The 14,062-nt window shown below is 31.2% G+C and overlaps 1 protein-coding gene across 3 annotated transcripts; it reads left to right on the top strand.

Moving 5' to 3' along the window:
* Nucleotides 6,711-8,676, top strand: LOC104766680 (proteasome subunit alpha type-5-A-like). Of its 3 annotated transcripts, none has more exons than XM_010490609.2 (5): nucleotides 6,717-7,353; nucleotides 7,474-7,555; nucleotides 7,771-7,851; nucleotides 8,003-8,109; nucleotides 8,203-8,676. In XM_010490609.2, exons 1-5 carry the CDS (start codon nucleotides 7,340-7,342, stop codon nucleotides 8,258-8,260), a joined length of 342 nt encoding a protein of 113 aa, XP_010488911.1. In that variant the 5' UTR covers nucleotides 6,717-7,339; the 3' UTR covers nucleotides 8,261-8,676. The 3 variants fall into 3 exon arrangements, with proteins under 3 accessions (XP_010488910.1, XP_010488911.1, XP_010488912.1); XM_010490610.2 differs by having other exon boundaries at nucleotides 6,722-7,353; nucleotides 8,003-8,104; XM_010490608.2 differs by having other exon boundaries at nucleotides 6,711-7,353; nucleotides 8,003-8,676.

Here is a 14,062-nt window from a genome sequence, read left to right as displayed (position 1 = left end):
GATATGTACATATCTAACATTTTGTTAATTTTTATATTTATCTCTAGCGTCGTAATAGATTATACATATGTCTTTTTTATCTTCATATTTTTAGTTTAAATACACATATATTAAATAAAAGTTTTGATGGTTATACAAAAACAAAATCATGTTTATTAGTAAAATTTAATTATCATCTTCTATATAAATCTTGTACAGCTTTACATTGAAGGTTAATGAGAAAATCATAATATTCAAAATTTCTAATACCTCTCTTCTGATCCCATCATATTCACTTTCAACAACAACTCGTTTTCATCACTTCTTTTTTACGACCCTTCAGTCTTCCACCCTCCCCAAAAAAATATTTCCCATACTTAAATCCTCCTCTTTACTACCCAAACATCACCAGTTTCATGTTTTAAAGGCCTCAAACTCGGGAGCTTCTCCAGATGGTAAAGAGAAAGATTTTTCAAAACATTTATACCTGAACTATCTCGGAGGCATTTTGAAGAACATCTATGTGGATCCACATAGACAATCCCTAACATTGTCTCAATGGCAGCTGGCCTCTGAGACCTTCCTCGACACATTTCAGGAAGTTGCTTAAGAGTTTAACAAAAGAGAAAAATTTGTTTGAGTTGTATTGGAGCAGGGAAGTGCTAGATTAGATTAACACCTTCAGAGTTTGAGCTTGTTATTGGTGAAGATATCAAGAAAACAAAAACGTATTTTGATCTAATAGTTGAGAAAAAAGAAGGAACTCTAAGGTGAATACATCTTCAAATCAACCTTTGATCAAGCCAGAGATCTCAAGCACAATGTATATGTTTGGATTGCCAAATCTCTTATTCATCTATCTTAAATATTTTTTATTTATTTTATGTTGTTAAATGTGTTGAAAATCAATTAAAACAAACACGAACAATTTCATTCTAAATTTGTTATAGAAAGCATGATATGTACATATCTAACATTTTGTCAATTTTTATTTTTATCACTAGCGTCGTAATAGATTATACCTATGTCTTTTTTATTTTCATATTTTAGTTTAAATTCACATATATTGAATAAAAGTTTTGATGGTTACACAAAAAAAAATCATGTTTATTAGTAAAATTTAATTATCATCTTCTATATAAATCTTGTACAGCTTTACATTGAAGGTTAATGAGAAAATCATAATATTCAAAATTTCTAATACCTCTCTTCTGATCCCATCATATTCACTTTCAACAACAACTCGTTTTCATCACTTCTTTTTTACGACCCTTCAGTCTTCCACCCTCCCCAAAAAAATATTTCCCATACTTAAATCCTCCTCTTTACTACCCAAACATCACCAGTTTCATGTTTTAAAGGCCTCAAACTCGGGAGCTTCTCCAGATGGTAAAGAGAAAGATTTTTCAAAACATTTATACCTGAACTATCTCGGAGGCATTTTGAAGAACATCTATGTGGATCCACATAGACAATCCCTAACATTGTCTCAATGGCAGCTGGCCTCTGAGACCTTCCTCGACACATTTCAGGAAGTTGCTTAAGAGTTTAACAAAAGAGAAAAATTTGTTTGAGTTGTATTGGAGCAGGGAAGTGCTAGATTAGATTAACACCTTCAGAGTTTGAGCTTGTTATTGGTGAAGATATCAAGAAAACAAAGACGTATTTTGATCTAATAGTTGAGAAAAAAGAAGGAACTCTAAGGTGAATACATCTTCAAATCAACCTTTGATCAAGCCAGAGATCTCAAGCACAATGTATATGTTTGGATTACTAAATCTCTTATTCATCTATTTTAAATATTTTATTTATTTATTTTATTTTGTTAAATGTGTTGAAAATCAATTAAAACACTAATTGAAAAATTTCATTCTAAATTTATTATAAAAAGCATGATATGTACATATCTAACATTTTGTCAATTTTTATATTTATCACTAGCGTCGTACTAGATTATACATATGTCTTCATTATTTTCATATTTTTAGTTTAAATTCACATATATTAAATAAAGGTTTTGATGGTTATACAAAAAAAAAAATCATGTTTATTGGTAAAAATGTAATTATCATCTTCTATATAAATCTTGTACAGATTTACATTGAAGGTTAATGAGAAAATCATAGTATTCAAAATTTCTAATACTTCTCTTCTAATCCCATTATATTCACTTTCAACAACAACTCCTTTTCATCACTTCTTTTTTAGGACCCTTAAATCTTCCACCCTCCCCAAAAACAAATTTCCCATACTTAAATCCTCCTCTTTACTACCCAAACATCACCAGTTTCATGTTTTAAAGGCCTCAAACTCGGGAGCTTCTCCAAATGGTAAAGAGAACGATTTTTCAAAACATTTATACATGAACTATCTCGGAGGCATTTTGAAGAACATCTATGTGGATCCACATAGACAATCCCTAACATTGTCTCAATGGCAGCTAGCCTCAGAGACCTTTTTCGACACATTTCAGGAAGTTGCTTAAGAGTTTAACAAAGAGAAAATTTTGTTTGAGTTGTATTGGAGCAGGGATGTGCTAGATTAGATTAACACCTTCAGATTTTGAGCTTTTATATTGGTGAAGATAACAAGGAAACAAAGACGTACTTTGATCTAATAGTTGAGAAAAAAAGAAGGAACTCCAAAGTGAATACATCTTCAAATCAACCTTTGATCAAGCCAGATATCTCAAGCTCAATGTATATGTTTGGATTGCATTATTCATCTATCTTAAATATTTGTATTTATTTTATGTTGTTAAATGTGTTGAAAATCAATTAAAAAAACATTTGAACAATTTCATTCTAAATTTATTATAGAAAGCATGATATGTACATATCAAGCACAATGTATATGTTTGGATTGCCAAATATCTTATTCATCTATCTTAAATATTTTATTTATTTATTTTATTTTCTTAAATGTGTTGAAAATCAATTAAAATAAACATTAGAACAATTTCATTCTAAATGTATTATAGAAAGCATGATATGTACGTATCTAACATTTTGTCAATTTTTATATTTATCTCTAGCGTCGTACTAGATTATACATATGTCATCATTATTTTCATTTTTTTAGTTTAAATTTGCATATATTAAATAAAAGTTTTGATGGTTATACAAAAAAATCATGTTTATTGGTAAAGATTTAATTATCATCTTCTATATATATCCTGTACACCTTTACATTGAAGGTTAATGAGAAAATCATAATATTCATAATTTCTAATACCTCTCTTCTGATCCCATCATATTCACTTTCAACAACAACTCCTTTTCATCACTTCTTTTTTACGACCCTTAAATCCTCCACTCTCCCCAAAAATAAATTTCCCTTACTTAAACCTCCTCTTTACTACCCAAACATCACCAATTTCATGTTTTTAAGGCCTTAAACTCGGGAGCTTCTCCAGATAGTAAAGAGATCGATTTTCCAAAACAATTATTCCTGAACTTTCTTAGAGGCATTTCGAAAAACGTCTATGTGGATCCACATAGACAATCCCTAACATTGTCTCAATGGCAGATGGCATCTGAGACCTTCCTCGACACATTTCAGGAAGTTGCGTAAGAGTTTAACAAAGAGAAAAATTTGTTTGGAGTTGTATTGGAGCAAGGGACGTGCCAAATAAGCATGACCAAAATTAAACTGTAACCGTATTTTGGACCATAACCGGACCGTTTTTAACCGTAACCGTATAAAATGGTTAAAAACCGTAACTATAACCGTAAAATCGTATTGGTTAAGGTTACAAAAATTGTTAACCGTAACCGCTAATTAACCGTAACCGTATGAAAACCGTCGGTTAACCGCATAATTAAACCGTCAAATTATTACCGTAACTGTTTTCCAAATATAATAAACTGTCCAAATAACTACTTATGTATAATTAATATGTTATATAAACATTACGTATAAGAAATATTTATCGCCCAAAAGTAAGTTACCGGAAAAATGACAATGTCGAAGTGAAAATACCACGGATTATGTAGATCGTGTTTGTGTAAATATGTTTGATTCTCTTTGTAAAACTGGGACACAATTTAAATTATTTTGTTTAATTAATTATGCTAAAAATAAATAAATTAAAAAGTATTATATACTAGTTTTGGTAAATAATTGACCGAATGATAGGGAAGTGTTAGTCAACGTGTTAGACTGTTAGGCTGTTAGTGTGAGCTGTGGAAAAGTAGCCGTTCCATTCTTTTAGTAACAAAATTCTCGATATATAGATATTGTTCTAAACGAAGAGTCAGATACTACTTCTTTTTTATTCTATTATCCAACGTGAACGTGTTCATTTTTTCACAGTCTAGCTCTTTTGTTATTTGAGAATGTCTTCCAACTCATTTTATTTCGACAGTCAAAGATAAGATGTCCACAACTCATTACCAACCATCAATACTCAAGAGAGTGCAACTCATGAACAAGCTAGCAGAAGTTCGGAAAAGCAACGTTTGAATGGTTCCGATATTTTCAAGGTACACTTTCGAAAACAAAAATTTGATGGGGGAATGAAAGCTTGCTGTAATTATTGCAACAAAAGGTTTTCTTGGAGGTCAGGTTCAGGATATGGATCATATAGGTATCATTTGCAACATATTCATCATGAAAAACTTGGTGTAGAAACTAACCCTCATAATGCTTCTTCTAGTCTTTAATCTTTTCATTATTCAGATAAAAAAAATCGACAAGAATTAGCAAAGATGGTTGCGGTTGATCATCTTTCATTTAGCTTTGGTGAAAAATTGGGTTTTAATAATTATTGCATAAATGCTTTAAATCCTCAAGCTAAGAGAGTTCCTAGAACTACTCTTACTCTTACTCTAAAATCACTTTATCGAAAAACAAAAATAGATATAGAAAAATTGTTTTCTAATATTCATAATAACGTTTCAGTATGTTGTGATATTTGGAGTGATCATTGGCAGATACATTATTATATGGGCATTACTTATCATTGGGTTGATAATGACTGGATTATTCAAAAGAGAATTATTGCTTTTAGGGTTTTTGATGAAAGACATACAGCTAATAATATATTTTAAATTGATAAAAATAATTTTAGAAGAATATAGTTTAACAAAGAAAATATTTTCTATTTCATTTGATAATGCATCTGCGAATACTGCCTCTGTTTCTGAATTAGTAAATAATTGTAGTCCTATTTTAGGTGGAAAATATTTTCATGTTCGATGTATTTGTCATGTTTTAAATTTATGCGTTCAAGATGGTTTATTAGTTTCTCAAAATAATCTTGTTTCACCAATTAAAAAAGCTTTAAATTATTTATGGGGCCGTCCAGAGTAATGAAAAGATGGTTCTAAGTTTTGTAAAATGCATAATGTATATCCTAAAAGGTTTTCTCGAGATGTTCCCACTCGTTGGAATTCAACATATGATATGCTTGCTGGTTCTACTGGTCACAAAGATTTATTGTGTAGTTTAATTCAACAAAACTGTAGCTCTTTAACTTTGTGGCCAACTCATTGGGATGAATGTAGTGCTCTTCTGAAATTATTAAAATGTTTCAATGATGCAACATATATATTGTCTGGTGTTTATTATCCGACTAGTCATTTACTTGTGTATGAATGCGTTAATATTGCTGATGTGATGCATGAATATGAAAATAATATTGTGTTGTCATCATGCATTGCAACTATGAGAGATAAGTGGATAAAATACTACAAAGAAATTCCACCTCTTAATTTGCTTGCATCGATTTTTGATCCTAGAACTAAAGTAGATGGTTTTTCTGATTATCTCACCACATATTATAATTTATTGCATTTGTCTGACAGTGTTAGTGTTTCGAGCATTATTTCAAATACAAAAAAAGACATAGAAAATCTGTATGATGAATATTATAGAGTTTATAAGAATATGACACCAGATATTGTTGAACCATCTCTTCAAAATGATACGTCATCAACTTCTAAGCTGAGTCTTGCAGAAAAGATGCGACGAGAAAAAAGGCAACGGCCATCACAAGGTAACAATTCTGAACTTGAAAAATATCTTTTCGCTAATTTTGAGTTTAGTGATGAAGAAGCAGGTAATGACTTTCAAGTCGTTCAATGGTGGAAGTGTCATCAATCTCTCTTTCCAATTCTAGCCATGATCGCAAGAGATGTTTTTTCTTCACCAGTTTCTACAACATCTGTCGAACGTGCTTTTAGCATGGGAGGTCAAATTTTAGATGAAACTCATTCAAGAATGACTCCAGATTCCCTTGAAGCTCAAACGTGTCTTGATGATTGGACTAGAGTCGTATATAGACAACAAGAATACATGCGAGACAACGAAGAAGAGTTAGAAGACATTGATAGTGATGTATCTTCAATCCGATCAGAAGATAGTGACTAATATTTTTATATATATTTTCATTACTGTAATCAGCATAATAAACTATACTTGCATGTATGTTTTCACGTATTTGTTTTTTTACGTACTCATGTTCTTTACAGAAATACAATAATACATAGTTATTTCATTCTAAATTTCCAACCGTGACATAAATAGTTTAATGTGTCCATCCACTCCACTAGGACCACTACCCTTAAATAACTGCCATTTTCTGTTAATCAACTCATTCTTAGTTTAGACCTTCTCCAGTGGTAGTCTCTTAGAGGGGTTCATAGTATTTTGTAGGAAGAAAATAAATTAGAATAAAATATAGAAGTTAAGGGAGGCTGTTACGGTATGTGTCACGGTTCTGTTGGACGAAGAAAATAATAGAAGAAGAATTTTTTTTTTATGCCCGATCGATCGAACTGATCCACTTCTCGAATCCGTAGTAGACATTTCTCTGTGGTATTTTGAATTCGTTTGGAAATACTTCTTCTGTGATTTTATTTTTTATTCTGTTGATTTTTTACTTAGATCCGTTATTCTTCTTCTAGAGTTTTGATTCCGTTGTGCGAAGGACTTACAGAGGTTTTTTTTTTTTAAATATGTGAATTTTATTAAATATAATGTTTGCTGAAGTTACAAAAGCCGGATACAAGCATCTTCCCTTGCTCAAAAAAATAAAAACAAGGAAGGAGCAGACAAAGTCATAATTTGAGTAGGAGCCTAGTCATATTGTAGTCAAATAAAGAGAAGGTCTCTCAAGTTTCGCCTTTTTTGCTTTGCCAAGATGGCGTCACGGATTTGCCGGTCAAGTCGTTTGAGCAGAAGAGGGCCTTCCATGGATATGTTATTGTGATAGCGGTTGTTGCGCTCTGACCAGATAGCATAAAGAGTTGCTTGGGCAGCTAATCGGCGCAGACTCCTTGGTGCGTCCCTTGCTCAGCATGGTTGGATCTGAAAGACTTACAGAGGTTTGTACAGATTGAAATCGCCGAAGAAGAAGATGTTTCTCACCAGGTATATCTCCGTATAAAGCCAAATCTATCTTCTTCTGCTTCTGGGTTCTCCGAAATTTTCGTCCTTTACTTCAATCGTGGTTTTGCCTTATTCGTGGTTTCTGATTTTTGTTGTGTCAAGGACCGAGTACGACAGAGGAGTCAACACTTTTTCTCCTGAAGGAAGGCTATTTCAAGTCGAATATGCCATTGAAGCTATCAAGGTAACTTCTCGTTTCCTCCATTTTGTTAGTTTCCTTTGGAAATCGAGAAATTTGAAGAAAAGGGTTATGATTGATTTGGGGTTTTCTTTGATTGGTTTTAGGTTATTTGCACAAATCCAGCTCACTCTTCTTTGTTTAATCGATGTAGTTTGGGTTTCGTATGTGTTTGGATTATATGTTGAGGATCTGATTATGTGTGTGGGATTTTGTTGCAGCTTGGTTCTACTGCTATTGGAGTAAAGACTAAAGAAGGAGTTGTGCTTGCTGTCGAGAAGCGTATCACTTCTACATTGCTGGTTTAGTTTCTAACATTGAATTCTCTGTTTTTCAATTTGTTGGATAACTTGCCAATGGAATTTGAAAAAGTGGTGAAGTATTAGCGTTGTGTGTTCATTATGGTGATATTAGGTTTCTCGTTCTTTGTTAAAATGCTTTTTCTTTTACTAGGAACCGAGCAGTGTGGAGAAGATTATGGAAATTGATGACCATATTGGTTGTGCTATGAGTGGTTTAATTGTTGATGCACGTACACTTGTTGAGCATGCGAGAGTGAGGTTTCTGTTTCTAGGTTCTTTTCTTTTAGCGTTGATATGTGTTATTGACCATCTTCTGCTGCTTTTAATCATTCTTGTAGTATTGTTTTGCAGGATGAAAGGAGACCCGTTTGAGAACCATGACTTTACAGAGCAAGCCTCAGGAAAATAACAACTTCCAATGATGTAGAGGTCTACATCAAGACCGCAGACGGCTAGGTTGGTGGAAAATGGAAACCACAAACCGGTGTTATATGTCAATCAAGACTCTGATGTGTGTGTATTATATGTACTGTCAGAAAATTTGGAACACGACGATGGTCGGAGAACTACAATATCTCGGATCATGCTTGCCTGACCGTACAATTCTCTCCGGTCAAAATGCTATGTAGCTAAGTTTTGTTGATTACCGGCTCTTTGTGAAAAACATGTAAAGAAGCAATGAGTGAGAATTGCAGTGAGAGAGAAGTTTACAAACCTAAAACCTTGGTAATTTGTATAGTTTTTCTTTTTGTAATTGCATCACTTTGTATGATATAAAGGTTTAATTTGGAGCAAAATCAGTATTTAAATTAATCATTTTCTCCATTTATTAATTGCACTTCTATTGTAATATGTATTAATGTTTTTATTATGTTTTGTATGTTTACAAAATAATTAAATGCAATAGTTTCTTATTTTTATAAAATCTTAAATGTTTACACATTTATACTACTTCTATTCTATTTAAAATTTTCAAATTTCAAAAAACAATTTTTTCAAAAATAAGAGACCCAAAATTAGAACTTACTATTGCAGGAGAAAATTTTAACTAAGAGATCATGGGTTCTTATTTACAAAACAATACACAATTAATTCTTAAAAAATTCAAACAGTATATAAGTACCCCAATATATGAACCCCCCATTAATCTTGCTCTTATAAACTTAGTATATGTAATGCTTCCTTACCAAATTTTTTTTCTATAGTCTAAAATATCATTTTTTTGGTGATTCCTTTGGACTTTCTTTTATTGTTTGGAGTCATTGCCAATGACAGAGGACATTAATTATAATCATTTCACTACAAATATTTTATATGTCTAGAAAATTAACAAAACTCATTGTAATGACCAAATGCTGTTTTATTGTGACAAGAAAAAAAGCTTAAATTTTGTTTGACTATACGACTATTAATGTGATTATTAATATATATATATATATATATATATATATATATATATATATATATATATATAGTAAAATTTAAATTTTTTTAATAATTACTTTAAAATTTTTAAATTTTAACCGTATCATAATAATTAGTAACCGTGTATAACCGTAACCGTTTAACCACAACCATATTTAATCGTAACCATTTTAACCGTATATAAAATTACTAATCGTAACCGTATACAAAATTTCTAACAATAATCGTTGGTTAAGCAACCTTAACCGTAATAACCGTAACCATGGTCATGTCTAGTGCCATATTAGATTAACACCTTCAGAGTTTGAGCTTGTTATTGGTGAAGATATCAAGAAAACAAAGACGTATTTTGATCTAATAGTTGAGAAAAAAGAAGGAACTCCAATGTGAATACATCTTCAAATCAACCTTTGATCAAGCGAGAGATCTCAAGCACAATGTATATGTTTGGATTGTCAAATCTCTTATTCATCTAACTTAAATATTTTTATTTATTTTATGTTGTTAAATGTGTCGAAAATCAATTAAAACACTAATTGAACAATTTCATTCTAAATTTATTATAGAAAGCATGATATGTACATATCTAACATTTTGTCAATTTTTATATTTATCTCTAGCGTCGTACTAGATTAGACATATGTATTCATTATTTTCATATTTTTAGTTTAAATTCACATATATTAAATAAAAGTTTTGATGGTTATACAAAAAAAAATCATGTTTATTGGTAAAAATTTAATTATCATCTTCTATATCAATCTTGTACAGCTTTACATTGAAGGTTAATGAGAAAATCATAATATTCAAAATTTCTAATACCTCTCTTCTGATCCCATCATATTCACTTTCAACAACAACTCCTTTTCATCACTTCTTTTTTACGACCCTTAAATCTTCCACCCTCCCCAAAAACAAATTTCCTATACTTAAATCCTCCTCTTTACTACCCAAACATCACCAGTTTCATATTTTAAAGGCCTCAAACTCGGGAGCTTCTCCAGATAGTAAAGAGAACGATTTTTCAAAACATTTATAGCTGAACTATCTCGGAGGCATTTTGAAGAACATTTATGTGGATCCACATAGACAATCCCTAACATTGTCTCAATGGCAGCTGGCCTTTGAGACCTTCCTCCATACATTTCAGGAAGTTGCTTATATATTCATGACTATACATATTATGAAAGGCCAAATTAATTTAATGGATACCAGAGGATAATTGAACTTGTTTATGGAGCTGTTGAACTTGTTAAGAAATCGTCTAATTTATGGAGCTGTTGAACTTGTTTTTAATTTCTTTATTCCCTTCCAAAACGAGAAATATAAAGGGATGATTCACTTCTTATAGATATATGTAGTTAAGCTATTTAAGTAATAATATTGGATGGATATACACCCACGTCTTGTTTATTGCCTAGAGTCTTTTCACCGTTGGCTCTGAAACGTAAAAATTATGTGTCTTACCCACAAAGAAATGATAGCAATTTGTAACAATGATATTAATTAGTGTAATTTTCCAAGATTGCATCTCCGCGTATTTCTTGAGAACACAAACACATTGTAAATAGAAGTTGTTTTAACTCAGTATCACCCACATAATTTTTCTATTTCTCCTTCTATATTCTCTCAACACTTCTCCGGCGACTCAAGGTCATCATTCTTTCTCTCTGGTTTTCTCTTCCTTCTCCTTCTTCCATCTTTGAGGTAGGGTTTTGAAAACTCAAGTTTCCATCTCTAACTTTTTTTTTTCCTTTTACATCTTTAGAGTAGTCTCAATATATGAAGTTCATAGATCTGATCATCCAGAGAGACAAAATGGGGCTATGTGCTGAGTATGTGAAGCATCGGTATTTGATAAGCATATAACTGAAGTGAACCGATGTCAACTAGGTTAAAGATATAAAATAGATACTCTGTTTCGTTATTGCTTTGTTATTTATTTCTCCTATATTAGTGGGATTGTATCACCCACCTCTCCACGCGCGTTTCTTAGTGGTAGATTTAGCTAATAATTTATTTGCTTCATGGTGTTATATAAATACTTCGGTAGAGAACCAAGAGGATATAAAGAAACATATTATTAAGAAACTTGTGTTCTTCACGTTTTTGTGTTCTCAGGTTTGGTTATGATAACCCTCCACGCCGAGCAATAGTTGCTTCAATCCAAAGACACTTTGATGGTCCTTGGTACAACATAAGTCCTGTTCCCGCTGATTCTCTCATCCAGTGGTGTGGAGATTTTATTTTAATTTTTGATCTGTTTCACACCTTGGATGGGATTCTTGAAATCATAAACTTAACTGACTATTAACTGTTTGAAACTATGTTTATGAATGTTTGTTTTTTTGGAGGTGGGAATGTATGATCCACATGTTTGTGTTCTACTTTTGAAACTTTTTATGAATGCTTGTTTGTTGGGTTTTCTGTTAATTTTAGTTTTTATGTTCTATATAATCGGTTTTAACAAACGATTTCTCTGTTTGTGAATATACTCTGTTACCAAAAACATGTTACAAACGTAATATACTCTGTTTGTGAATATACTCTGTTACCAAAAACACGTAACAAACGTAATATACTCTGTTTGTACATCGTGGGTATTTGCGACGAGAATTTGTGAGAAATAAAAATTTGTTACAAATTAATTTGTTGTTGATAAGAAAAAAAAACTTTGTATCAAGTTGTGGCTAATTTAGTTACGGATCTAGTGACAATTTTTTGTGGGTATTCGTTAAAATATCATTCGCCTCTAGCTTGTAGCATGTATGCTACAAGACAAACGTAGCTCTGCGTAACTATTAGCAATAAGGTAGCTTGTGGGTATTAATAACAAATTGTTACAAAAATATTGAAACAAAGTTGACAGAAATTAACACAGTTTTATTAATGACAAATTGTAGCAACTTTGTCACAAAAAACTTATAGTATTCGTAACTATTAATGACAACTTAGTTTGTGGGAAGTTGTAACAATCCGTTACAATATTTCTGAGACAAAATTGAAGCAAAGAGACACAATAACAGTTGTAACAAATTTGTAGCTATTTTGCTACGATTTCTCACAAACGGTGTTTTGGTACCACCCTATAGGCGCAAAAAAAAATTTGAAACAAATTTGTAGCAAACCATATTTTGTTACAAATATAAGTACATAGCTACAATATTCCTCGTAACTATACGACCCAAAACCTGTAGTGTTAAGAGTTTAACAAAGAGAAAAATTTGTTTGAAGTTGTATTGGAGCAGGGACGTGCCAGATTAGATTAACACCTTCAGAGTTTGACTTGTTATTGGTGAAGATATCAAAGAAACAAAGACGTATTTTGATCTAATAGTTGAGAAAAAAGAAGGAACTCCAAAATGAATACATCTTCAAATCAACCTTTGATCAAGCGAGAGATCTCAAGCACAATGTATATGTTTGGATTGTCAAATCTCTTATTCATCTATCTTAAATATTTTTGTTTATTTTATGTTGTTAAATGTGTTGATAATCAATTAAAACACTATTTGAACAATTTCATTCTAAATTTATTATAGAAAGCATGATATGTACATATCTAACATTTTGTCAATTTTTATATTTATCTCTAGCGTCGTACTAGATTATACATATGTCTTCTTTATTTTCATTTTTTAGTTTAAATTCACATATATTAAATAAAAGTTTTGATGGTTATACAAAAAAATCATGTTTATTGGTAAAGATTTAATTATCATCTTCTATATATATCTTGTACAGCTTTACACTGAAGGTTAATGAGAAAATCATAATATTCATAATTTCTAATATTTCTCTTCTGATCCCATCATTTTCACTTTCAACAACAACTCCTCTTCCCCACTTCGTTTTTACGACCATTAAATCCTCCACCCTCCCCAAAAACAAATTTCTCATACTTAAATCCTCCTCTTTACTACCCAAACATCACCAATTTCATATTTTTAAGGCTTGAAACTCGAGAGATTCTCCAGATGGTAAAGAGAACGATTTTCCAAAACATTTATTCCTGAAGTTTCTTGGAGGCATTTTGAAAAACGTCTATGTGGATCCACATAAACAATCCCTAACATTGTCTCAATGGCAGCTGGCCTCTGAGACCTTTCTCGACACATTTTAGCAAGCTGCGTAAGAGCTTCACAAAGAGAAATTTTTTGTTTGAAGTTGTATTGGAGCAGGAGACGTGCCAGATTAGATTAACACCTTTAGAGTTTGAGCTTGTCATTGGTGAAGATATCAAGGAAACAAGGACGTATTTTCATCTAATAGTTGTGAAAAAGAAGGAACTCCAAGGTGAATACATCTTCAAATCCACCTTTGATCAAGCCAGAGATCTCAAGCTCAATGTATATGTTTGGATTACAAAATCTCTTATTCTATCTTAAATATTTTTATAAATTTTATGTTGTTAAATGTGTTGAAAATCAATTAAAACAACATTTGAACAATTTCGTTCTAATTTTATTATAGAAAGCATGATATGTACATATCTAATATTTTGTCAATTTTTATATTTATCTCTAGCGTTGTACTAGATTATACATGTCTTCTTTATTTTCATATTTTTTATTTAAATTCACATATATAAAATAAAAGTTTTGATGTTTATACAAAAACAATTATGTTTATTGGTAAAGATTTAAAAATATCAGTTACAATTTTTATCTATGTCTTAAGTTGAAGTGATTTTTTTGAAATGATATCTATCATTAAGATTAAACTAGTAGGAATAGAAATTTAGAAAGAAATAATTAGAATGAAAACTAGCATTCAAACTTAAATA

The sequence above is a fragment of the Camelina sativa genome, chromosome 19 (assembly GCF_000633955.1).
Source record: "Camelina sativa cultivar DH55 chromosome 19, Cs, whole genome shotgun sequence".
In the NCBI taxonomy this organism is placed as follows: domain Eukaryota; kingdom Viridiplantae; phylum Streptophyta; class Magnoliopsida; order Brassicales; family Brassicaceae; genus Camelina; species Camelina sativa.
This window is presented reverse-complemented; position numbering and strand designations above follow the sequence as displayed.